Source organism: Mya arenaria, chromosome 4 (assembly GCF_026914265.1).
Source record: "Mya arenaria isolate MELC-2E11 chromosome 4, ASM2691426v1".
Taxonomy (NCBI): Eukaryota; Metazoa; Mollusca; class Bivalvia; order Myida; family Myidae; genus Mya; species Mya arenaria.
Window position 1 is genome coordinate 30077229 of NC_069125.1, and position 26517 is coordinate 30103745.

Sequence of the window (26517 nt, forward strand, 5' to 3'; positions counted from 1 at the left end):
GCAGTTAGCGCTCTGCTCTATGAAACCGATCTTTTATGCACAGTAAACGCTCTGCTCAATGGTAACCGTTCTAATATGCGCAGTAAGCGCTCTGCTCTATGAAACCGTTCTAATATGCGCAGTAAGCGCTCTGCTCTATGAAACCGATCTAATATGAGCAGCGATCTAATATGCGCAGTAAGCGCTCTGCTCTATGAAACCGATCTAATATGAGCAGCGATCTAATATATAACACTCTCCAAAACAGTCCAAGTGTGTTATTATACACAGTTGTAGTTTTGTCTTTTGTTTTTATTTTGTCACCGTTTTTGTTGGTTTGTTTTGTGTGTCACAGATGAATATTTTTTTATTTTTTTTTCAAGCCGAAAAGGCATTCGTGAAATCAATAATACAATGAAAACCACAGTGACAAGCCCAGTAGTAGAAAGTAAAAAAATCATCCTGTTTAGGGGGCCAAGGCGAGAGCCCAAACAGTAAGCCTAAGATAGTATATCTGTCAATAGCAAACTGCTTTTGAAGCGGTCTTCTAAGGTAACCGTTAAAATATGCGCAATAAGAGCTCTGTCCTATGGTTACCATTCTAACATGCGCAGTAAGCGCTCTACTGTATGGTGTCTGTTCTATTATGCGCAGTAAGCGCTCTACTGTATGGTGACCGTTCTAATATGCGCAGTAAGCGCTCTGCTGTATGGTGACCGTTCTATTATGCGCAGTAAGCGCTCTACTGTATGGTGACTGTTCTATTATGCGCAGTAAGCGCTCTACTGTATGGTGACCGTTCTAATATGCGCAGTAAGCGCTCTGCTGTATGGTGACCGTTCTAATATGCGCAGTAAGCGCTCTGCTGTATGGTGACCGTTCTAATACGCGTAGTAAGCGCTCTTTTGTATGGTGATCGTTCTTATATGCGCAGTAAGCGCTCTACTGTATGGTTACTGTTCTGATATGCGTAGAAAGCGCTGTACTGTATCGTGACCGTTCTTTTATGCGCAATAAGCGCTCTACTGTATGGTTACCGTGGTAATATGCGTAGTAAGCGCTCTACCGTATCGTGACTGTTCTATTATGCGCAATAAGCGCTCTACTGTATGGTGACCGTTCTAACAGGCACAATAAGCACTCTACTGTATGGTGTACGTTCTGATATGCGCAGTAAGCGCTCTACTGTATGGTTACTGTTCTGATATGCGTAGTAAGCGCTCTACTGTATCGTGACGGTTATATTATGCGCAATAAGTGCTCTACTGTATGGTGACCGTTCTAACAGGCGCAATAAGCACTCTACTGTATGGTGTACGTTCTGATATTCGGAGTTAGCGCTCTGCTGTATAGTGACCATTCTAATATGAGCAGTAAGCGCTCTACTGTAAGTTTACCGCTAGTATGCGCTATTATTTATGGTTTACCGTTTTTGTATGCGCTATTCTTTATGTTTTACCGTTCTAGTATGCGCTATACTTTATTGTTTACCGTTCTAGAATGCGCTTTTCTTTATGGTTGACCGTTCTAGTATGCGCTATTCTTTATGGTTTACCGTTCTAATATGCTCAGTATTATCAAGCGCTCTACTGTATATTGTAATATGCGCAGTTAGTGCTCAGCTGTATAGTTACCGTTCGAATATGCGCAGTTAGTGCTCAGCTGTATACTAACCGTTCGAATATGCGCAGTTAGTACTCAGCTGTATAGTAACCGTTCGAATATGCGCAGTTAGTGCTTTGCTTTATAGTTGCTGTTCAAATATGTGCAGTAAGTACTCTGTTGTTTGGGTATCTTTTTAATATGCGCAGTAAGCACCCTGCCTTATGGTTACCGTTCGAATATGTGCAGTCGGCGCTCTGCTTTACAACTACCGTTCTTATATGAGGACAAAAGCATTTAACACTCTTCAACACGGTCCAAGTGGGTTTAACAGGAAAAAGGATTTCGCTTATTATGGTAATTAATTGATGTAAATCAAGTAGACTAAGTACTTACACTTGTTTTGTACGACTGTTGACAAAATCCACAGTATAGTAAATACAAACCATCAAAGCCTTCGTTAAAATAAACATTGTCTTCTGATCTGAGAATTCAATGAGTAAAAATGGGATATGTGCATTTTACTATTTTATTAAGCTTGGAGTTATTAATTGGAGTGAAGTCAATGACGGAACCATTGTGTGGATGTCGATCAGACTTTGAATACAAGGCTCGTATTAAATATGAATTACTTATGATGTTTCTCTCGTTTTAATGACTTATAAGTGAATTTAGTATAGTAAATATACAAGATCTTGCTTTTAATTTTGAAGGTTGCTTTTCATGTTCAGATCATTTCCTTAAGGTATCGGATGTACAAATAAACTTGTCATATTGATCGGCTCCAGCATATATACTGTTTTTTAGTAAAACTTGCGCATACATTAATTGTATTCTTTGCATTCGTTGTGGTCGGTAAATGGCAAATCACGCCAGTAACAAGCTAAACTCCGACAGTCTAGGCGCGCTAGCCATGTCTGCATGAGTTCTTTCGACCGCATGAGCAATCACTTCCCCAGTTTTATTAATAAATATAAATAAGGCCTCATTGCTATGTTTAAATGTTAGTGAAAAAGTTATTATAAAAAGGTTCTCACATTTTACTTTCATTTTGTTCGTGTTTCATATACATGTCATATATTGGCACTCAATACAAACTGCTTACAAACCGTGTGACATTTGGTGAGTCACAGAATCACGACAGTGTGAATATCCATCGTTTTACTGTTTTCTTCACCTTCCCAGACATTGATTTATTTGCGGTCCAAGAAAAATTATCAGTGCCAGCAGATATTAAACTAAAATATTTCAAATCTGGGTATTAAATTTCTTTTATTATTTAAACAATATATTATTGGTGAAGGCTCTGTATTGCTCAAACCCCTGGTCATATTAATGTCATTAAATTGTCGATCAAGTGAAGAATAACAAAAAAGACCAATTTGAACTCATTTTTAAGAGACAGCAGAAATACATTAACTGTCAGTTTTGCACATTTTCGTTTTGATTGGTATGAAGTCAAGTCAAAAACAAAAGTCTTTGATGTTCTGAAGAATGAATCCACGAAGAACTTGCTCTTCAATTGTGATGATGTCGAATACTCACAAAATAATTTACCCTTTGGGCGAAGCCAATTTTCCTGCTTAATTTAAATATGAAATGGAAAAACAATTGCAAACGAGATTAATTTGATAAATCAGCTCCTTGATAAAATTGGGGAAAAAAACATTTAGCGATAAAGTTACTTTTTACTATAATCACGGTTTGATAACATTTATTTAACTCTGGACGAGAGGCCTCGCTATCGAGAGTACTAGTATCGGGCAGCTCTATGGCACTCCAAGTTGATGTGTGGACGCCACACAGTTACTACCCAGTCTCACAGCGCTAGAAACAACCCTTACAACTGCCTACTACTGTCGTAACAATATTATAGTTTGATATTTGATATTTATTAACGCTGAATTTGGATGCCTGGTTAACCCATTTAAATGACGCCATGTGGTAACATTTAATAGACAATTCATTACTGATTACAAATAAATGACAAAAACAATTATACAGTTACTGCATTTTGTATTTTAATTTTGTAATAGTAATGGTAATAGTAATGGTGAGTTTTGTATTTTTGAACTGAAATTGGACATGAATGACCGGTTTACAATCTAAGAAGGTTGTTATATTTGTTTCGGTATAATAGTAACATTTTACCCATAGAATCGTTCCAAATGATACCAAATATGGGATCACCAAACATTAAGTCACAAAGTTGTACATCAGATGCCTTAAGTTGAGTTTGAATAGTAAGTTATATAGCGACACAAATTGCAATTTGTTCGTTGTGGTTTGTTTATGATTCGCGGCTTGTCACGATGATATATAGTTTCAATTTATATATATATGTATATATTTATTTATTTACTTTTTAAAACTGTGTATACTTCTTGATAATGCGTTGTTTTGCTTCGAAAACAATGAAGGTTTTGGACAGGATTAATAGACTCGAGCAAAGACAAGACCAACAAGAGACAGCTGGTCGGAGCCGTGATAATTCCATTGTTGGTTTACAGAATGCCATACAGACGGGTAAGAAATACGTTGATAATAACATATATAGCACTATGCATAACTTATGGCTACAAAAAAGAATGTTCTTTGTATAAGAACGGGGACAAATGTTAATTTAAGTCTGTGGAAATACTTTTGGTCCTTCAGTGAGAAAGCCACTACTTACATTCATAGTAGGGGTGGTATTCTGAAAGCATTTTAAGTGAAAACGCTCAATTGAGTGGCAATATACTGATCCTTGACGACGATAATTGTCAAAGCCTCTTTGTTTTTTATAGTTTTGATCATTTTTTCTTGTTTTTTATGCTTTTGGTTTAATGCAGTATTAGATTGTTTTTTTTTATACCTTTTATACTGTTTTATGTTTGCTGTGCGTTTAAGGCTGTGTGACGACTATTGAACCGTTCAGCAGTGTATTTATTTATTGTCTGGTCCTTGAAGATTATATTTATTTATATGTTATATATCTTTTATATACCCATATTAAATCCCTTGCTCTTTACATTCATAAACTCATGTTAGCTACAGAAAACACTTAACTTGTTAACAAAGAGACACAACTCTTATTTAGTTACATATATGCTTTTTGTTATATTCGATTTGCATTGTAACATGTATTATGGGAGGCCATTCATTTAATAAATTTTCTTTCGTTCGTATGGATCTTAACTATTTTAAAATAACTGAAAATGGGATATTGAATGCCCCTTTACAGACAAATTTATTATATATCTTTCTTTTTAAGAAACCCACACTTCATGCAAGGATGGATGGGTGGCATTCAATGGTTCCTGCTATGTATTTGGAGACAGCAACCTTAATTTTATATCAGCAGAGGTAAATGTAAGGAGTTGATTAAGCAATGAAAACTACAGGGACAAGCTCAGTCGGCGAAAATGTCTTACTCTTCCACGGCAGTTTCCCAAACATTTCTTAAAAAAAATAATGTATTCTGTCTTCCAAGGCGTTGACATCAACACTTATTGATTGCTGTTCTGTCATATGTATGTACTTATTATCACATTTTAATGGACGGGCTGCTACTTGCATGGGTCGTTCAGTGCTTATTTATTTGCTATTGTTTTCACTGACCATTCGCAAGCGGCGTTTAAACGTAGTAATGTCATGTGCGTATGAAGAATTGTGGCGTTTTGTGTCGGTTGATTGTCTGTTTGGCTTTGATCATTATGCCTTTAAACTTACAGAGTATATATATATATATATATATATATATATATGTATATATATATATATATATATATATATATATATATATATATATATATATATATATATATATATATATATATATATATATATATATATATATATATATATATATATATATATATATATAAAAGTTTGACCGCTGGGATTTTCAAAGTTATTTCCATTGAAATATAAATGCCACAATCTACACAAATATGCGTTGTGCATCTGGTGGGGATCGAACCCGCAACTCTTTTGAATTCATAGCAAGACGGTAAAATGACGCTTTATATCATATTCCCGGGTATATTGTATTTGGACGTACTTTTCACTATATCTGGTATAAGTTTTGTATCGCGGATGTAAAACACGACCCGTATTTCGTCCACAGTGACACTATTATTATCTATGTTATGATCCTTTGTGGTATGACTTCTGGTAAGTCTGTTATGGCCAAATATGATTACATAGTTTTCAATAGTTGTAAATAGATCACGATCAGGTAAAGTCGGTTTCGGCGGGGTTAAGAGCCAGAAGAAGTAACCTAATAACAAAATGATTTTCTTTCAGCTTTACTGCCGACAATATGGAGGACAATTAGTGCGCGTGGATTCAGCTGTAGAAAACGCGTTCCTGAAAGCATTTTTACTTAAACACCATAGTAAGCATAGTAGTAAATTTCGATCGCCTACTGAAACTATGGAAGGGAACCGGTGCCAAATAGTAATAAATGGACTGAATATTCCTGTTATTCAAGTGCATCGAGAAACGAAGACCTTGCATTTTTGTTCGTAAAATACGTAAACTGACTGGTTTTAACAAAGTTTTAAAGGAATTGATTCTTACAACAGAATTTTGAATTAGCTTCTTTAAGATCAAACGAAAGGTGTTTTAAATCCACAAGAACTTTTAGGATACAATCACATTTAACTTACCAACTATAACCGTTTTCTGAAGAAGTATATTGAAAAAAGAGAAAAAAGAAATAGCACGGAAAACATAGTACTGTTGTAACGCCGGGTGTAAATTTTTACTTGCTAAATTTCTTTTTCTGAAAAGCACATTGCAAAACCCCTTTAAGCACGGAAAGCATTACAGCTTTAACAAAGAAGTTAACTGTATGGCAAATGACAAGGTTGATACTAATAGAACAGCTAAACTCAGAAAGTGTATTCAACTGAAGACATGTATTGTTATTTTTAGAACAACATTCGTGGGTCGGAATTCAGGATACGGAAGTAGAGGGGATTTGGAAGCTCTTCGGCACCAACACACTGGCTCCGTTTACGGGTAAAGAAGTTGGAAAATAATTAGTCCAAACACAAACGAAACTGGAAACAAATTTATATAAACGAACATCGAAATAAACTTAAAGAATAATCAAACATAAATCGAAAAAGATTGGTCGTCATGGTATAGCTTCAAGCACAGTACAACAGTGATAACGACAAAACCATAACAATTATAATAACCATAATAATGGAAACTATAATTAATAAATCATGGTGTGAAAAACGAGTTATTTTTGATCGGATTACTCATAGTTCCATCTTAAGCCGTTTGGCTTTTCGCACTGATTTTAAATGTTTTCATAGCAAAATGAGGCTAAACATCAAAATCTACGAGTCATTAGGTTTTTTTTCTAAGAATTACATTCTATGCATATATAACAGTGCATAGTTTTAATGTTTGAAAGAAAATAGATCAGTCATTGGTTCACAAATATGGCACTGTTTTATACTCAGTTAACCATACAAAAAATGTAAAATAACAGTATCATTTGTTTTCTATTTTTCAAGATTTTAGGCCTGGGGACGGTGGTGACCACGACGCCGAAGATTGCGCTGTGTTTCAGAACAGCGACGACATGTTGTGGGTGGATGTTAGATGTAGATTTCAATGTAGACCTATCTGTGAAATGCCGTACGTTTTAGATTTTAATTACTATATTGAAGACAGTTTGATGAAAAAATGTCGTAACTGCTTAAATAATTTACATGTAGATCGATCTATACAATATGTTCGCCTCTAGCGCTAGCCTGATAATATATTGTAATCTAAATTATAAGGATTACCATTATTGTCAGTATGATTTTTGTTGTTGATATTAGAAGTAAATGTTATAGTACTGCTTGCACAAATGAAGTCTTACAAATGAATAAATTAAACCATTTAATAAAACATTGAACCATTTCCCGCTTTAAACATTAAAATCATCGTGTGTTTTTTAATTATGTAAAAAGTGTTTAATGCTTTCTCATTAAGACAAGTAAACGTGTACAAAATTATAAAACGTATGAGTCATAACGTGACTTGTCTGGTAGGTGAAACTGTTAGTTTAACAATAATTGTTAGGAACGTCTGTATAATACGTAAAACATCGTACATTATAAAAAAACTAAGGATATGCATATTCCGTTTTTTTTCCACGGTACCATTAGACACATATGGTGGAATAATTTCATATTTGTTTCTTTCTTTTCAGTGGTTTCAATTAAAGAGGAAGATGACGCTTTAAACCGGAAACATCATCCTAATCCAGGATGGAAGATATTTTGACATTATTTAGCACTTTGTATTGAACGAAAAATTAACTAACTTCTATTGTTATGTCGCCTGATCATTTTGCCCCGCGTCGTCGTCCAGTCTAGTGACACGCTTGACTATCAGTCAAATGGGTCGCAAGTTTGATTTCCCGTCGCATCACTAAAAACAATACTTAACGTCTTCCGTGAGAGACGTTAAATGGGGGTCCCGTGTGGCAGTGCTATACACTGGTGCAAGTTAAAGAACCAGGGTGGCTCTAAGCAGGGTTACATTCTGTCTGTGCACTATGCTCCAAAAAAACTAAAATGACTAACAATCTAAACGGAGAACCTGCCAAGGCCCGAGTGCGAGTATAAATAACCTAACACAACGCCTCCGATCAATTTATGTTGCACAACTTGTTGTAGAGGTTTAAAATTTGAATTATGTTCATTAGTCATGGTGAAGATGATTCCTATTGGTTTTGGGTTAAATAAGTTAAAGGTCAAGGTTATGGTGAATTTTAAAAGAAACTATCGGCATATAAACAAAGAAATATTGGCACTCCAGACAGGCGATACATTCTAATTATTTTTTATGGTTGTCGGTTATCAATAAAGCTATCCAAAAACACATTTACACACATGAACTCTCTGACCCTTTATTCTAATGAAATTACCTCAACATTCATTAAAGAACTGTTTGATCTATGTATAATCTGTGTATGTAGTTTAAGCTATTTGTTAGGCTTTGATCATTGTTGCTTTCCAACAATACATTTTACCTTTGTTGCCGTGTTTGTCCTTGTAATGTCCATGGTAATATTTAAGACCATACGTGTCATCCTCTTTTCCACAAATGCGTTTTTGGATGTGTATACTTAATCTTAGTATGGAGTTGGTGGAGCCTTTCGAAATGTTGAATTAGGTATTTGTTTTTCAATTTAAGAGAAAAAAACCCTAACGTATCAACCATGTGATGTATTCGAGTACCATTGATGGCCAATTGAATAACCGTCATGGCAGGGCGATCAATGTTTTACGGTCAATTTAAAATATATAGCCAAAACTATTGGGGAAAATATATTTTCAAAAACTAAATTAGTTAAATCCGTGTTTCTTTTTCATCTACTTTACCTCTAAGTATATCCCACTTGTAAATACTGTGGATTTTAATAGCAAACGGATATTGCATATTGTGATCATGGAAACAAACTTAAGTACGTGAAGAAAGTGTTTTTCATGCAGAAACTCTTAAAAGACAAGCAAACAATGGTGTACAAAATATAAAGAACATTCGTTGTTGTAAACATTCAATAAATAAAGATGTGATCTGTGCACTTTACTTTGTTTTTAAGCTTTGTGTTATTAATCGGAGTTAAGTCAATGACTGAACCATCGTGTGGATGTCGATCTGAATTTGAATACAAGGCTCGTATTTGACACTTATTATGTTTTTTCTTGTTTTAAACACTTTTAAGTAAATTAAGTCGTAGTAAATATACAAGATCTTGTTTGAAATTGAAAGGTTGCTTTTCTTTTCATTTCCTTAAGGTATCCGATGTACAAATAAGCTTGTCATATTGATATACCAGAAATATATACTGGTTCGAGTTGAAACTTGTACATATCTTCATTGTATCTCATGCATTTGTTGTTGTCGGTAAATGGCAAATCACGCCAGTAACAAGCTATTCACTGACAGTCCAGGCGCGCTAGCACTGACTTAGTTTGATCGACCGCATGAGCAATTACTTCCCATTTGTATTAGCATTAGTAAGGCATCATTTCCATTTTTAAATGTTTACGATAAAGTTATTATAAAATGTTATGACACTTTACATTCATTTTGTTCGTATCTCGTATATATAACATATATCAACAACCACTGCAGATTTCTCACAAACCGGTTAAAATTTGGTGAGACACATCAGATCAGTGGGAATATAAATTATTCCACTGTTTTTATTAAATAGCATAAATTAATCCAAAAATCGATTTAATCTTTGTGTTAAATGTCAGCAATTACTTCAATACTTTTGTTATCAATTTGGTGAAAGATAAGTTTTGCTCCGACCCCTAGTCATATTACTTTCGTTGAAAATGGCAAGTGAAGAATAACACAAAAACTGTGCCCAATGTGCACTCATGTTCAAGAAACTGCAGAAATCCATGAACTATCAGTTTTGAACATTTGGTTTTGCCTGCGGTTCTGCCTGATCAGTTAATTGTTGATCAAAGGATGGGGAAAATTATAGGGAGCAAGTGGATTGGTATTTTTGCAACCCAGATCAAACTAATGCAGAAATTGAAACAAATAGGGTAAGGTTTTAACTAGATAAATGTAGGAGGGGTGTGAGTAACCACTTTCTGGACATTTTCCGTGGGGGAAATAGTCGATCAGAAGCGAGCCTTGACGGATGGTGAAGAAGCTACAAGGACAACATCAACCAGTCAAATATGCCGAAGTATTATTGAAGACTTAGAATATAATGTTCATAATGTTCCAGTTGATACTATTAATGTAAATCAAACTGTTGACTCATTCAGGATACAATTTATTCTAATCATTTTGATGTGAAAGATGTAAATATAAATGGTTCATTGTCGACAGCGGTCACTTGAAAGAGAAGATTGTTACAATAACTAAAAGTAGTTCCAACACAAGTAGTTCCAGCACATACTGAACATATTCTTCAGTGCATTGAATGTTTATACACAAATGCCGATCAAGATTATCGGGAAGCGTCATGTCATACCAAGTGAAGGTGTGTGATATTACCCTTTTGCAACCTTAGATGGCCTAAAAATCGTTTTTGTAATATTTGTTTTTTGTTTAATTTCAACTTTTTTTGTTTCTTTACCCGCAGAATCCTTTCTTATGATGTCAACTAGATATGGGGTCACCAAGTATCAAGATTCACATATTTGAATAGCGGATACCTTAAGTAGAGTTTAAGTTTAATAGAACACATATGGCAATATGTGGGTGTGTGTAGGTAGGTGTGTTTGAGAGAGAGAGAGAGAGAGAGAGAGAGAGAGAGAGAGAGAGAGAGAAAGTGGGGAGAAAGAGGGTTAAATAGTTTTCTAATTAAATTGTATAGTTCTTGATGAAATTTTATTTTACTTCAAATACCATAAAGGTTCTTGACAGGATTATCAAACTCGAGCAAAGGCAAGACCAACAAGAGACAGAAAGTCGGAGCCGTGATAATTCAATTGCAGGCTTACAGAGTGCTATACAGACGGGTAGGAGATTTCGCATGTGTTTCCATGATGCTTGTTTTAAGTCATACCAACACCTTTGTTACAAAAAGTATATTTGTTGATTTCAGTGTAAGATCGTATTTTATTTCACGAGCGTCATAGAAATACATATTTTCACGAGTGGCGAAGCTTCGTGTGCGATCTTACATTGAAATCAACAAATATCCTCTATATATTTTGTAACAAAGGTGTTGGTATGAAATAGAACAAGCATCATTGCCCGAATATTTTATAACGATTAACTACTTATTCGGACATCAATAAATATAATGATAATTTTCTTTGTAAATATGTGTATGTGCACTCGTAAATTTAAGTTTGTGGAACTACTTATGGTCCTTGAGTTGAAAAACCGCTATTTAATACACACATCCATAGCAAGGGTTGTATCCGTAAAGCATTAAAAGTGGAAAAGCTCAACTGAGTGACAATTTCCTCATTATTGACCTAACCAAAAATGGGATATTGAATGTCCCATTACAGATAAACTTATCATATATCTGTCTTTTAAAGAAATCCACACTTCATGCAAGGATGGATGGGTGGCTTTCGATGGTTCCTGTTATGTGTTTGGAGACAGCGACCTTGATTTTGTATCAGCAGAGGTAAATATATGAAATTGGTTTTACAATTCAGCAATAAAAACTACAGGGACAGGCCCAGTAGTCGAGAATTCATACTCTTCCAAGGCAGTGACCCAAACCTTTATAAATAATTAATGTATGATAACTTTGTTGTTTTGGGGGATTTAATTGTCTCCCGTTTAGTGTACGTAATGCCATAACTTTCTGCCTCCATATACAGTCGGTCTTTGTTACATATTTGACTTTATGGCTTTCCCCTGTAGTGTCCATTGTATAATTACACATCTATTGTTTTTGCTTTTGATAAAAGGTTTGGACGAATGTGAGGTTGAGATCTTCAATACTAGATTACCTCACACTATTTGTTTTACTGACCATTCCAATGCGTTAACATTAACATTTATTGGGCCGTTCAGTGCTCATTTATTTGCTTTTGTTTTTACTGACCGTACACAAGCGTCGATTAAACATAGTATTGAAATATGAATGCGAAAATCTACCCAAATATGCGGTGTGCATCTGGTGGGGATCGAACACGCAACTCTTTCGCATCGCTTCATAGCGGGACGGTATAAATGCCGCAATATATCAAATTCCCGGTTACATGTATTTGGATGTACTTGTTTGCGTTTTGCTCTTCCGAAGGATTGCTTTTCCAGAATGAGTTTACCTTTCATGATGGCTGGTATTAAATGTTGCGTTGCGGGTGTAAAACACGTACGCCCTTATATTTCGTCCACAGTTTGACTATTGTCATCTATGTTATGATCCTTTTGGTATGACTAAGTCTGTTATGGTCATATATGATTACATATTTTCCAATAACACAAGAACTATTTTCCTTCAGCTTTACTGTCGACAATATGGAGGACAATTAGTGCACGTGAATTCAGCTGTAGAAAACGCGTTCCTGAAAGCCTTTTTGCTTAAACACCATAGTAAGTTAAATAGAAATAATGCTCACAGACTGAATATATCAAAATAATGTCCGTGGCAAATCTTCATACTAACCTCAGTTATATATTGAATCAATATTTTGCACTGAATATTCCTGTTATTCAATATATCGAAACGGAAGATTTTTGCTCATAAAATGCGAAAACTATCTGAATTCAACGAGTTAAAAGGATTGTTTCCAACATAAGATATTTTAGTGAATCCCTTTAAGTTCAAATGAAAGTTGTTCCAAATCCACAATAAATTTTAGGAGACAATCATATCTGACTAATGAGTTTAGTCCTTTTTCTAAAAGAAAATTAGTGCAAACAAAAAGATAAAAAAAATAAAGAGAAATAGCATGGCAAACAAGGTATTCTTGTAAGGTAAGGTGTCACTTACTGGTTTTTTTTTCTGAAAGCACATTGCAAATATACAGTACAGCTTAACTTTGAAGGTGTATTCAACTAAAGACTAGCATTGGTATTTTAGAACAACATTCGTGGATCGGAATTCAAGATACGGAAGTAGAGGGGATTTGGAAGCTCTTCGGCACCAACACACTGGCTCCGTTTACGGGTAAAGAAGTTTCTTAAATATTTAGTCTAGACACAAACGAGTTTTAAAACTTGAAACAAATTATTTAAACGAAAACGTAAATTAACTAGTTTTAATCAATTATTTATAAATCAAAATGGAAGAGCATAGCATAAAAGATTTTAAATTATCAGCTTTGATCCAAGTGTCGAGCTAAATAGTATGCTGATAGCAGCGAAGCCACAGGCATCACACCAACTTTAAATCCGTTTTACGTTCAGAATGCACTAAAATTGAGATAAACAGTGACCTTGAACGTTTTCGAGAAAAAACAACTCGTGAATCCCAAATCCCAATGCCCTCTATGTTGCTCAACTATATATATTTGATTTTCATTGTTCAAGCGTCAAATGAAAGGCCTTGTCTGTATCTATGGACTTGATTCTATGTACTAGGTTATAGAAATTTATATAAAAACTTGTTTCGATTTCTCTAGACTTCAGACCTGGGGACGGTGGTGATCACGCCACCGAAGATTGCGTTGTGTTTCAGAACAGCGCCACTATGTTGTGGATAGATGTCCTCTGTGAATCTCGATATAGACCTATCTGTGAAATTCCGTACGTTTCGATTACAATACAGTTCTCGTTACTTATGCGGTATGATACAATACACGTTAGATAAGTCGTTATGCGTGACATCTGTCAAACGCAACACATTTTAATAAAACAACAACAATACTTATACTTGTTTTGGTTATTAATGTAACCATTGGTCACAAACTGTGGTTTAATTCTCTTTTACTTTTTCAGCGGATTCAAGTGATGTACGAAAGGAAGAACTGGGTGCTATATTTATCCCATTGAATGGTCGATAGTTCAACGTTGAAACAACGTCGAAGTACGGTCGACGATTTAACGATTTGATTTTTCAACGTTGAAACCGCAACATTGTTTTGAACGTTGAAATCGCAACTTGTGTATTCATTTTTATTACGCTCCTTTAAATAAGTATACACTTGATTACAACATTGCTTTAAGAAACATGTATTAATTTTTAAATATTTCTAATTGTTTATGTGGTGTATAATTACTTTGAATTATAAATTGTGTATATAAACCTATACGTATTTTGTTGACCATAGTGTCGATTAGAATTTGGTTAAGTACGAGGTGTCCAGAACAGTTTGAAAAATTCTTTTTTCAGAGATGCAAAAGATTTTAGTGGTCTAAACTTCCTAAGATAATTATCTTCTAAGATTTAATTACACGTGTAGTAACTTTTAAGTAATAGCTAGACGACCTGAATTAAAATCTTAATGATTTAGAATGGGCGGAGTGAGCGAAGAATACAACCTCAATGGCTGACACATAAGTGCCAACGCAAAATCTGACGCAGGGTGTGTGTATCGGATGAGTGTCAGTGGGCGGACCTATAAACACACATGAACACCCACGCAAATTGAAATCTTAACGTTAATGCACCAGTCAATTGTAACCACGCCCCCCCCCCCAGGTCCGGGGTATACCGGGGAAAATGGGCCATGTTGGGCCCCGCAGTGCCGGGTGAATGCGGTGGTTTTGTCTTCGCGCAAAATATAGCGGGGAATGGGCCTTACCTTGGGTGCGGGGGCATTTGGCGGGGATTTTACCATCAGTTCGTCTCCGCAGGATGGGGATTTTACCCGGGGTTGGCTTTACCGAAAGTCAAAGACACCGCTATTCCCCGGGCCTGGGTGGGCCGTGGTTACAATTGACTGGTGCATAAAGCCTAGTACTTAGTGATTGCTTATCTGCCATTTGATTGGCTGTAAACCTGCATACCTGCAGTTGCTTCAACGTTGAAGGTAGATAACTAATTTGGCATGGTTAATTGAATTTTTATATAGTGGTCTTATGGATAGTCAAACGGAAGAACGAAACTATAGACACCCTGCCAAGATATTTGTCAGTGTTAAGTAGGTACAATAAAGCGAATTCAGAGATTAATTATCGGCTAAGACCCAGTTAACGGTTTCATATTCGTACACGCTGATTGGCTACTTATCACTAACAATTTCTGTCAACGCTTCTGCATATAAAGTAATGCCGGTCAGTGTTTTAGATAGCCGAGAGGGGGAACATAAGTTGTCCAAGATTTGAATAATCTCTGAAAGCATTTGAGTTGTACTCAACTGTTTTTGCGTTCTTAGATGTGATTGCAATTAAATCAAAATGCGAAAGAAAATAATGTATTCTTTTCAAGTTTATAATATACTGATTCACAATGTATATCCAGTTGAGTAAGATCGAACTTACATGAGGACTAGCTGGTTCTCTGACGAGCGTCAGTGTGTGAGGGTATAGCCCCATCCCCTGCATTCTGAATTCTGCATTAAAAGCAAACAATATTGACGGATTTTGAGAGTCTGCCTTCCGAATAATGTCAAATTTCGAGGTTTTATTTACCGCGCACCACCCACTCTAGTCCAGAATACGGCCATATTAAGAACTGAGATACAGCGTTCCAAATAGGGCGGCTTTATCATCAGTGTGTATATACCACGTGATAAATTGCGTCATAAATGCTACGTCGGAAGGCAATATTTTTCTTCGAATAAAGACTTTAAGCAAAGATATCTTTCCTATTTTTTCACCATTTTAAATGAAACATAGCGCAGTCTAAGCCGCTTACGGAGCCCCGCCTTCGGTCTTTTACCAGAGTTTGATTGAAAGTTAAGTTTCTTTAGACACTTCGACAAACCTTTTCACAATACTGTCGTCTGACGGAGCGCTGTCAAACAATATTTTGGAAAATGGTTTTTCGAAGTGTTTGAAGAAACTAATCACCTTATCAAACTCCGGTAATAAAACGAAGGCGCTGCTATTTAAGCGGCATAGACTGCCCTTTGTTTCATTTAAAATGGTGTTGTAAAAGAAAAGTTATCTTTGATTTAAGTCTTCATTTTAAGCAAAATGTTGCCTTCTGATGTAGCATATATGACGTAATTTATCACGTGGTATACACACACTGATCATCCATGTAATTGTGGCATTTATTATTTTCCCTGTGGACAATAAGTTTCTGCTTATGGATCTTAGCGGTGTAGGGCCGGTTATGGTGTATTGATACTGGGGACATGCGCTCAAGTCTCTCTTCTGTAAAGCGACCTTGAAGTGTCCTATCTATCTCTGTTTAATGTCAACTCCTCTTCCGAGTGTTACTGACATGAACGGTGCGCGTGGGCTTGTTAGTGAAAAAAATAAAACACTGATGAGGCAAATCACATCAGAAAAGTGTTCTAGCGATGGATGGCACATTTCTTGTAAACATGTGCAAACTTGGCGTAAGTGTTGATCAGTATGTTCAGTGGTGTGGTGGAGGACAGTAGGGTGCGGATCAGCTTTGACGCGCCAGTAACATTCTGTGCCATCAGCATTTTGATTCCGCATCGGAAAATGTTGTCTGCTGCCAACGAGGCTGTTTCCACGTCTTCAATATGTTTTAAAACAAACGTCAACAAAAAGTACTGAAAAATATGACAAGCACGTGATAATATGGATGAATCGTACGTTATAATAATACAAATCGTATAAAATATTTCACCTATGTTATAAATATTTAAGTTAACTTTATTTTTAAAATTTGATTATTTTTCTATCCGAAATATTATCTTATCCGAATTTGTTTAGTAAATTTATCTACTTATTAAGTTACTGTATATGAAATCGAGTATTATATTTAATAAGTATAGTAGTTTTTTCTTTATAATTATTCTGTGAAGAATTTTAGGGGGAAAAATTGTGTCGTATCTTTAAATTATGACTGGGAGTACTGTAGGATTTGTTATTGGTCCCAGATTATGATTATTAATTTTTAATTATTCTATAAAATATTGGGTTGTTGTTCATCAAACTCAAAGCCTCAATTGCTGCATGTAATCAGTAGTCCTTGTTGGCAGGTTTGAATCATCGGACATATTATCCCAGAGTACGATTTTTTTAATTTAAATAGTCGCCTCAATTTGCTTGCAATGATTTCTGGTAGGACTTGGTTCTGTTTATTTCTATGAAATTCGTCATGCCATGTTTTTTATCCTTGCAGTGAACTTTCGGAGGAAATTTTGTTGTTGGAAGAGATCTACATACAAGAACTAGAAGTGAAAAGAAATAGCAGGTATAAGAATGATTAATACTCATCGTATCTAAGCTTTAATTTAGAAATTTGTGTTGTCTTAACAAACAGGCTCTAAATTAAAGATTCTTCTAATCACACATACAAAGACTTTAATATCATTAAATTATTCTATTATTTGGACTCAAGGTCATGCAAACACAGTGACTTATCTTGAATAAAAGTGCTTGCTAACCACTCAACCAGTGTTTACACATGTATGTAAACATTAACTGACCTATAAACCTGGTTACCTACTAGGTCTGTGACATGTATCGTCAATTAAGTTTAAGCAGGGCCCAAATGCTAAACATGGACATGTACTCTGCTGTTTACAGTGACAGCTTCAATGTCAATGTCACAATCAGCAATTGCCATGTTTTGCTTTAATTTAAATCAACAGTTTGATCATTTTCATAGTTATACGATATATACTGTGCACTCTTCAAGTTAGACCCACTTTCATCGCTCATTCTGAGGGTAAAGCCCATATTCACACGTTCCTAGGAGTGTAAATCTGTTTTCTTCGCTGAAATCCCTATAAGTTCTCTGAGATGCTTGTTTAATGCAGAGTGAAATATGAGTGGTAGCGTCTGATGAAGTGCTTCTGTTTAAGATAAACAAGAAATAATTATTTCTTGTTTTAAAGTTATTCCTTTTTATCCTTATTAAAATACTACTACAGTTCATGGATTTATTTGGAGCAACTTTTTGACACGATTTGAGAGTACCGGTACCTGTGAGTGTGATCAATAGCGTGTAATTGTAAAAAAAATATGATACTTATTATTGGTAGTTAAACTAGCTATTGATGTTTTGGGAAAAATTCCACAGAAAACGAGGCAAGAATGCTTCAAACTTGTGCTGTGAATGCTTGTTTGACCCCAGTCACTAAATGACTAACTGATTTTCTGAAAATCTTAAAATATTAACATTGTCTTTTTTTTAGGTGTACTGCATTTATGATTATACTCTACCAACATTGTCTTTTTTAGGTGTACTGCATTTATGATTATACTCTACCAAATTTAATGCCAGTAATGATATAATCAAACCTTGTCAACAACAGCAAACATCATATACTGAAATGCATGGGCAAATATGGCTTCATTCTTTTGGTAAGCTAACGTCATAAAGACTATTAACTATTTTCTTGAAAGTGGATCTGAAAAATCAACTTAAAGAGCAGAAGAAAAACAATAACAGCAATTTACTGTAGCCATCATAATAAATTGACATTTTTATTCAAATAAAATTAATTTTAACCAAGATTTTATCGAGTTCCTATGACATTTCGCGAGGTTTATCTCTCCGAGGAACGCTGTGATGTTATTTTTGGTTGCCTTATCAATTGCTGAGGGCAACAATCCAAACTCCGAGGAACACAGACTGTCGATACATATTCATTGTTTTGGTCACTAAAGCAAAATTACGCAGAGGGAAACGGAAGTAGGTCTAACTCAATGAGTGCACTGCATATATGTACAGTTATGTCCATCTCACGACACAAACAGTATTCATTGAATGATTTAACTTATTTTATTAGGATGGATTGACATCAAACTTGTTATGTCTGTAAATTAAATCTATTGCAGTGGTCGTACTGAGAGTGTGGCACTTCAGCTACACCCAGCTACCGGAGAAGACCTTGAGCAGAGATATGTCTGTATGACACTCATTTTGGACCTTCCAGAACAGGTAAGAATTGGTGAAGATTAGTTCGGTCAAGAAAAAAATGTTTTCAGTTGTCCATTATGATCAGATCCTGTTAGGACCCATGTGGTCAACTACCCATCCTCGGCACCCTAGCGTATCATAACCTATATGATACCCTGGGCAATCATATCATAATATGATTAAATATTGATTGTTTTGTGTTTAAGTATCAGGCATATGATGTAATATTGATTGTTTTGTGTTTAAGTATTAGGCATATGATGTAATAGCGATTATTTGTGTTTAAGTATCAGGCATATGATGTAATATCGATTGTTTTGTCTTTTGTGTTTAAGTATTTAGCATATGATTAAATAACGATTGTTTTGTCTTTCAGTATCCAGATGTTTCTCCAGAGTTCACCATCAAAAACCCAAGAGGGGTCAATGAAGAAGAAATACAAAGGTACCAGTATATTATTGATACTTTTTGATACTTTCATCGTTTAAACAGGCACACTATAGGTTACTCTTGATAGGCTGGGGGCAATATAGGTAACACTTGATAAGTGGGGGCACAATATAGGTTACACTTGATAGATAGATAGGGGCACAATATAGGTTACACATAGATAGGGGCACAATATAGGTAACACTTGATAGATAGGGGCACAATATAGGTTACACTTGATAGATAGATAGGGGCACAATATAGGTTACACATAGATAGGGGCACAATATAGGTAACACATGATAGGTGGGGGCACAATATAGGTTACACTTGATAGATAGATAGGGGCACAATATAGGTTACACTTGATAGATAGGGGCACACTATAGGTTACACTTGATACATAGATAGAGGCACAATATAGGTTACACTTTGTAGCTAAAGACACATTATAGGTTACACTTGGTAGATAGATAGTGGCACAATATAGGTTACACTGGATATATAGGGGCACAATATAGGTTACACTTGATAGATAGGGGCACAATATAGGTTCAACTTGATAGATAGGGGCACAATATAGGTTCAACTTGATAGATAGAGGGACACTGTATGTTACACTAGATAGATAGAGGCACATTGTAGGTTACACATGATAGATAGGGGCACAATATAGGTTACACATAGATAGGGGCACAATATAGGTTACACTTGATAGATAGATAGGGGCACAATATAGGTTACACATAGATAGGGGCACAATATAGGTTACACATAGATAGGGGCACAATATAGGTTTTACTTGATAGATAGAGGCACATTCTTCGACATGCGTTATTATTTTTAGCCCTTTTGACTTTAATGATTAAAAAAAAATATGATTAGTGTCCACAAAAAACAACAACCCATTGTTTGCTCTTTTTTAACTGGAAATTTGTAAAGTAAGTGAGTAACATCATAACACATTTAATTTAAAAACATCAACTTTTATTGTATTTTCAAGTGTAGCTTATATTGTGCCCCTTATTAGGAGTCTGACAATGTACATTTTAATTTTTGTGAAATGTGGATATAAACATTTATATCCTTTGATAATTTTTCATCAGAAATTTAAATAAGAGATGGTCAAAGCTATTACTAATAGTTTGCGCAGTGGAAAATGATATTATTATAAACATTCATTTTTTTTCAAATGAGTATCTTACTGTAGCTTTGATGTTGATTTAACAATTTAAAAAATGACATATTTTGAAAATAATTAGATTAAAATTTGTGAAAACAGCCTATACTCTTACGCAAAGTTTTGAAAGCTCTTTTCACAATCTGTAGTTTGCTGGAGGACATGCATAAACTGTGTGAGGAAAGAAGAGGTGGTCCTGTCCTGTATGAGCTGATAGAGGTCAGTGGCAGTTTAAGATGATATATTATTAGTGGTAATGGCTAGTATATCCGACTGAGGGAACCGAGGGTCAGGGGTTCCATAACGAGCAGCTGCTGGAAGATTGAAATGATATCATATCTAAGTACTGGTGGTGATGGCTGACGTATTGGACTCTTGATAAGGAGGTCATAGGTTCAATCACATGCTCATAAGCGGCTGGTGGCAGTTTTAGAGGATATCTTATCCTATTATTGATGGGGATAGCTGACAAATCTGACTCTGGATAGGGGGGTCATGGGTTCAATCACAAGCTCATAGCGGCTAGTGGCAGATTTAGATGATGTATTATTGATGGGGATGGCTAGTATATCACACTCAGAGAGTCACAGGTTCACTCGTCACTAGCAGCTTTGTCAATGTATGTAATGTTTTTAATGTTTTTTCACAGGAATTGTTAACATTTTAAATTGCTTGTTCATGATGTGATATTAAATAGCAGATTTTTTTGTGAGTATTCTCAAACAAATTTGAAATTAAAACAGTTTTACTCAAGTGAGTGATTAAGGGCCATATTGGCCATGTTTTGTAAGAAACCAAGTGAATATGCTTAATTGTTTATATTAATATGTAAGCACAATCAATTTTTGTCACTTTTCGAGTCTTATAAATAAGTTTATCATCTTATAAAGAATCAAAATTACATTTATGATTAATATATAGACTGGAAAAATTTCTTTAAACATTACAGTTAGCCAAGGAGATTTTAACAGTTGGCAACATTCCTCACTGTCCTTGTGCAATATGCCTGGAGCATTTTACAGAGGGTGACAACTTTACAAGGACCGAGTGTTACCATTTCTTTCACGAGTCCTGTCTAGCAAGATATGTTGGCCATGAAGTGGCTAAAACTCCAGAAGTTGTACCCGCTCATAGTAATCTTGCGGACATGAAGAAAAATAAGGTAAACCTTTCCAGGCTCATAACTACACATGTATTTTATGTCGAGGCCCGAATATCACGAAAATACTTAAGTACTTAAGCTCTCGCATGGTATAAAACCACTGGGGGTGTATATCACATACCCCCCAGCTACTAACAGTGTAACTAATATTACACATTTTATTACTCGTTTAATATACATTAATTAATCTACAATCATCAATGGTTATTTATGTCATATTATGTAATACTGACCAATCAGAATGATTTTTATTTCCTTAACAGCTGCAGTGTCCCATATGTCGAGAGGAGATCAGTTACGAGCCCAACAGTCTGCAGTCCCTGCTCTCTGAAGAGCCCATAAAATATGTTCCCTCACCTGAGATGAGAGCTCTGCAGAAGAAAATGGCCGCCACTCTTGAGAGGCAGCGGGCAAAAGGCGGAATTATTGATGTGGAGGCAGAGAAGAATAAATACCTTGTTCGAGACGATGTAAGAATTAGACTTAAAACAAAGATAGCTTTTTTTTTACTACACCATCTTAAATGAAACAAAGGGCAGTCTATGCAGCTTAAAGAGCCCCACCTTCGTTGAATTACAGGAGTTTGATTAGGTGATCAGTTTCATCAAACACTTCCACAAACCTTTTTCCAAAATATTTTTTGACAGTCCGTCATTTTGTGAAAAGGTTTGTGGAAGTGTTTTAAGAAACTAAAATTTCTCAACGTTTGTAGCATATTATGCCCGATTTACTTGAATATTATGTGTGTGGTAATTGTCAATTAACAAATACTTCAATGTTTAACAAAAGAAACCTTTATTGTATTTTAGTGAAAATATGTCAAGGATTTGCTTATCTGCTACAGGGGAGATTGGTATTGTTTTTATGTTTTTCTTAATAGAAGTAATGGATTTTTTTGTTATCTTTTGGAATTTATCATGACAATAGAATTAACATGATATGGTTAAGCATTATTTCAATATGTTTTTTTCAGGATGTTATTTTACTGAACCTACCTAAGACAACAGAAAATAATGATAGGAAAACTGATAAAAACAAGAGATCAGAAAAAGGAGACAAGTTCAGAAGACTTTCCCCTAGAGAAAATTCCTATTCCAAAGATGAACAATCTGGTGCATACAAGAAAGTTAAATCTGACTCTAATCTTATTGAATTTGCGGAAAGGTATGACAAAGATTATCGACCTTTGTCTGGTTTTCGTAAAAGAATGGGTCGTGGAGTAACTATGAAGGATGGTCACGCATATTCTGACGAGGAAAGGTGGAAAGAACAATCCAGAGGAAGACAGCCAAATGGTAATAGAGATAGAACGAAAAAAGATACAGGAAGCGGTGCAAAAGGCGATTCAGAGAAGCAAGGCATGTTTGATAAGAGAAAATCTGAAAGGGAATACTCTGAAGACAACGTTAAAGATAGGAAGGGCGGAGGTAAACAAGAATCCAGTAGTTCTGGAGAGTTTAAGCAAAAACAGGAAAGAAAAGGTTTTGGTGTACCGCCAAGACCAAGAAGTAAAAATGAAGAGGTTTTGAAAGAATCTACCACAGCATCTAAAAATAATGACACATATAATAGCACAAGTCTAAATCAGTCTCATTCTTGCGATCGGAAAAATCATGACAAAAAAGTGGCTACTAGAGATGACAATACAAGCATTGTTAAAGATGAGCAAACTAGACGCAACGATTTTAGCAAGAGCAAGGATATAAGGGAAGATAGAAATAAATTGAATGAAAAGCATTTAGATTCTACAAGAGGTGACAATGGTTCTGAAAAAAGACTAGGTTCTGGATATAGAAGAAGACAGGAAAGGGATTACAGAGAACAATCTGATTCTTACTACCAGAGACATTCCAATAGAGGTGGAAACAGAAGAGGTTCTGGTGACCCTAGGGGAAGAAGAGATGCAAATGAAAATAACAATAAGGATGATGATAGTGGTGGTGTTGACTTTAAAGCTACTCAAACAGCAGGATTGGGTAGAGACCTTCAAAAAGGGGATGTTCGAAATGATACAGGAACTAATTCAGATAGAAGCAATAACACAAGATATACTGGAGAGAGAAGAGGTTTCGGTAGACCACCAAATAGGAGATATACTGGAGAAAGAAGAGGTTTTGGTATACCACCAAATAGAAGGCATGACCAGAAATCTGAAGATGGTGATAATTCCAGTCATGTTGAAAACAAGAATGAAAAGAAGGAAACAAAAACTGGACCCGAAGTTGTTAATTCAAATAAAACAGGTGAAACTGGTGGCGAAGTGGTTCGTGTTTGCGAAAGTGCAAACAGTAGTACTGTCAAAGTTGAGTATAAAAATGATAGTAATGATGTTCAACACAAAAGTGGAAGACAAGATGGTAGAAAGTCTAAACCTCCAGGGTTTCATAATCAAGTAAATCAACAAAATAATGACGATGACTCTGACATGAAGGGTGACAATGATAAGATTGTTACTGGGACTAGATATAGGGGGCGTGGTCGGGGTTACAATAGAAATAAGTATCGTTCAGATGCTATGAAAGAACATAAAGGTGATATGCCTAGAAAGGAGAATGTTTTTGAAAGTTTGCCAAAGCAGATGTCTGATTTATCTGTAAAGGGTGTGGATAGTAAAGATTCATCGGTTGTGAGTTCTTTGTGTTCAAAGAAACCCCCAGGGTTTAATCGAAATCCTCCTCCAGGAATAAGACCGTCAGATAGGACTTGTGACGTCAGTCCAGTACCAAGCTTTCATTCGTAACTCTGTGATTCTTGTCTATTAGAAAATAAAACGATAATGAATTCATCATTAACCTGTTATTGTTGATTATAAAATTGATGTAAGAACAGTCGAACTCCGTTGGCTTGAACTCCTATGGATCTGCGAAAATACATCAAACCTCAGAAAATTCGAGCCAAGCAGAAATGATTACATTCAGTATAATGAAATCGGTCCTTGACATCCAGTTCGAGGCAATGAGTAGTTCGAGCAAAGCGAATTCGAGCCAACGGGGTTTGATTGTAGTCAAATGGTAATTGTAAGTACAATAGCAAGTTTTTGCACTCACAAATGGTGGCATATGGTAATCGCACTATCTTTCCGTCTGCTTTTTAGCTCACCTAAGCACAAAGTGCTCAAGGTGAGCTATTGTGATCGCCCTGTGTCCATAATCTTCCGTCGTCGTCGTCCGTCATCAGCAATTTGACTGTTAACACTCTAGAGGTCACAATTTGGCACAATCTTAATGAAACTTGGTCAGAATGTTACCCTCAATAAAATTTTGAACGAGTTCGATATAGTGTCATCTGGGTTAAAAACTAGGTCACCAGGTCAAATTAAAGGAAAAGCTTGTTAACACTCTAGAGGTCACATTTATGACTGCATCTTCAGGAAATTTGGTCAGAATGTTAATATTAATGATCTCTAGGTCAAGTTCGAATCTGGGTCATGTGCGGTCAAAAACTAGGTTACCAGGTCAAATTGAAAGAAAAGATTGTTAACACTCTAGAGGTCACATTTATAAATGGATCTTTATGAAAGTTGGCCAGAATGTTAATATTTATGATCTCTAGGGCAAGTTCGAATATGGGTCATGAGCGGTCAAAAACTAGGTCACCAGGTCAAATCATAGGAAAAACTTGTTAGCACTCTAGAGGTCACATTTATGACTGTATGTTCATGAAACTTAGTCAGAATGTATATATTGATTAGCTCTAGGCCAAGTCCGATCTTAGTCATGTGTGGTGAAAAACTAGGTCACCAGGTCAAATTCAAGGAAAAGCTTGTTAACCCTATAGAGGTCACATTTATGACCATATGTTCATGGAACTTGATCAGAATGTTATTCATGATGATCTTTAGGTAGAGTTTGAAACTTGGTAATCAGAGGTCAAAAACCAGGCCACTAGGTTAAATCATAGAAAAACTTTGTAAACACTGTAGAGGTTGCATTCTCTAATCATCATGAAATTATGTCAGAATGTTTGTGTTTATGAAGTCTATGTCAAGTTTGAAACTGGATAACCTGAGTTCAAAAACTAGGTCACGTAGTCAAATCATATGAAACATTGTTAAAACACTGTTGAGGCCATATTTTCTACTTTATCTATATGAAACCTGATCAGAATGTACTTAATACAGCAATGTAAGGTTTGCAACTGGGTCATCGGTGATATTAAAAAAAAATCATCCGGAAGGATCTAAGTAATATATTTTTTTTAATTCCAGCAGGTATAAATGTTTTGATTCCATACCTCATGATTATATTTAGATGTGAATGAGATGTGAAAGTCCTGTTTTGCACCATATAACCTGAATTGGTATGCGGTAAAGCCCATATAACCAATTCACCATCTTACTTTACCTTATATGATCTAAAGTAGCTGAAATGAAGATGACCCCTCAAACTGTGGTCTAAGGCTGATAGGGAAGAGTTTTGCCACAATTGCCCTTGCCCTGAAAACACTTATTTCACACTTGAATTGGATCAGGTGAGCGAAACAAGGCCTTCAGTGCCCTCTTGTTTGTTTATGGGCTACAACTCGTGTATTAATATATAGGTACACATGTTCATCACATGGCCCGGGTTCCTCCCACAATGGTCAATGTCACAGTTGGGGTTATTCGGCAAGTTTATGCAGTTATAAAACATAGGGTCCTATCCTGGCTGTAGCTTACCCATTCATGGGGAGACATATAACTAGGCATAATTGCTCACCAGGCGAATATAATGTGTTGACACGGGTCCATTCCTCACAGGTCAAGGTCTAACAAGACATTTAAAAGAGTAC

At 35.6% G+C, this 26517-nt stretch overlaps 3 protein-coding genes across 3 annotated transcripts; all 3 read left to right on the forward strand.

Annotated features, from left to right (window-relative positions):
• Positions 1-1944: 1944 nt before the first annotated feature.
• On the forward strand, positions 1945-7896 carry LOC128229845 (perlucin-like protein). Its single transcript, XM_052941696.1, has 7 exons — positions 1945-2191; positions 4002-4107; positions 4835-4926; positions 5869-5959; positions 6502-6588; positions 7098-7221; positions 7784-7896. The coding sequence occupies exons 1-7, from the start codon at positions 2087-2089 to the stop codon at positions 7794-7796; spliced, it is 618 nt and encodes a 205-aa protein (XP_052797656.1). The 5' UTR covers positions 1945-2086; the 3' UTR covers positions 7797-7896.
• A 1211-nt stretch (positions 7897-9107) lies between these two features.
• On the forward strand, positions 9108-14270 carry LOC128229846 (perlucin-like protein). Its single transcript, XM_052941697.1, has 7 exons — positions 9108-9254; positions 10967-11072; positions 11604-11695; positions 12522-12612; positions 13103-13189; positions 13644-13767; positions 13960-14270. Exons 1-7 carry the CDS (start codon positions 9210-9212, stop codon positions 13970-13972), a joined length of 558 nt encoding a protein of 185 aa, XP_052797657.1. The 5' UTR covers positions 9108-9209; the 3' UTR covers positions 13973-14270.
• Positions 14271-16546: 2276 nt separating this feature from the next.
• On the forward strand, positions 16547-24535 carry LOC128229987 (dentin sialophosphoprotein-like). Its single transcript, XM_052941950.1, has 8 exons — positions 16547-16694; positions 17231-17302; positions 18895-18997; positions 19353-19420; positions 20735-20804; positions 21535-21747; positions 22011-22217; positions 22721-24535. The coding sequence occupies exons 1-8, from the start codon at positions 16684-16686 to the stop codon at positions 24485-24487; spliced, it is 2511 nt and encodes an 836-aa protein (XP_052797910.1). The 5' UTR covers positions 16547-16683; the 3' UTR covers positions 24488-24535.
• Positions 24536-26517: the final 1982 nt, after the last annotated feature.

Excerpts from the sequence above, each read along its gene's own strand:
- LOC128229845 (XM_052941696.1), top strand. The coding sequence starts at position 2,087 with ATGGGATATGTGCATTTTACTATTTTATTAAGCTTGGAGTTATTAATT. Across the intron at positions 4,108-4,834 it reads ACAGAATGCCATACAGACGG|AAACCCACACTTCATGCAAG; the intron begins GTAAGAAATACG and ends TTTCTTTTTAAG. Across the intron at positions 5,960-6,501 it reads ATTTTTACTTAAACACCATA|AACAACATTCGTGGGTCGGA; the intron begins GTAAGCATAGTA and ends TGTTATTTTTAG.
- LOC128229846 (XM_052941697.1), top strand. The coding sequence starts at position 9,210 with ATGACTGAACCATCGTGTGGATGTCGATCTGAATTTGAATACAAG. Across the intron at positions 12,613-13,102 it reads CTTTTTGCTTAAACACCATA|AACAACATTCGTGGATCGGA; the intron begins GTAAGTTAAATA and ends TTGGTATTTTAG. Across the intron at positions 13,190-13,643 it reads CACACTGGCTCCGTTTACGG|ACTTCAGACCTGGGGACGGT; the intron begins GTAAAGAAGTTT and ends CGATTTCTCTAG.
- LOC128229987 (XM_052941950.1), top strand. Across the intron at positions 17,303-18,894 it reads GAAGTGAAAAGAAATAGCAG|TGGTCGTACTGAGAGTGTGG; the intron begins GTATAAGAATGA and ends AATCTATTGCAG. Across the intron at positions 19,421-20,734 it reads AATGAAGAAGAAATACAAAG|TTTGCTGGAGGACATGCATA; the intron begins GTACCAGTATAT and ends CACAATCTGTAG.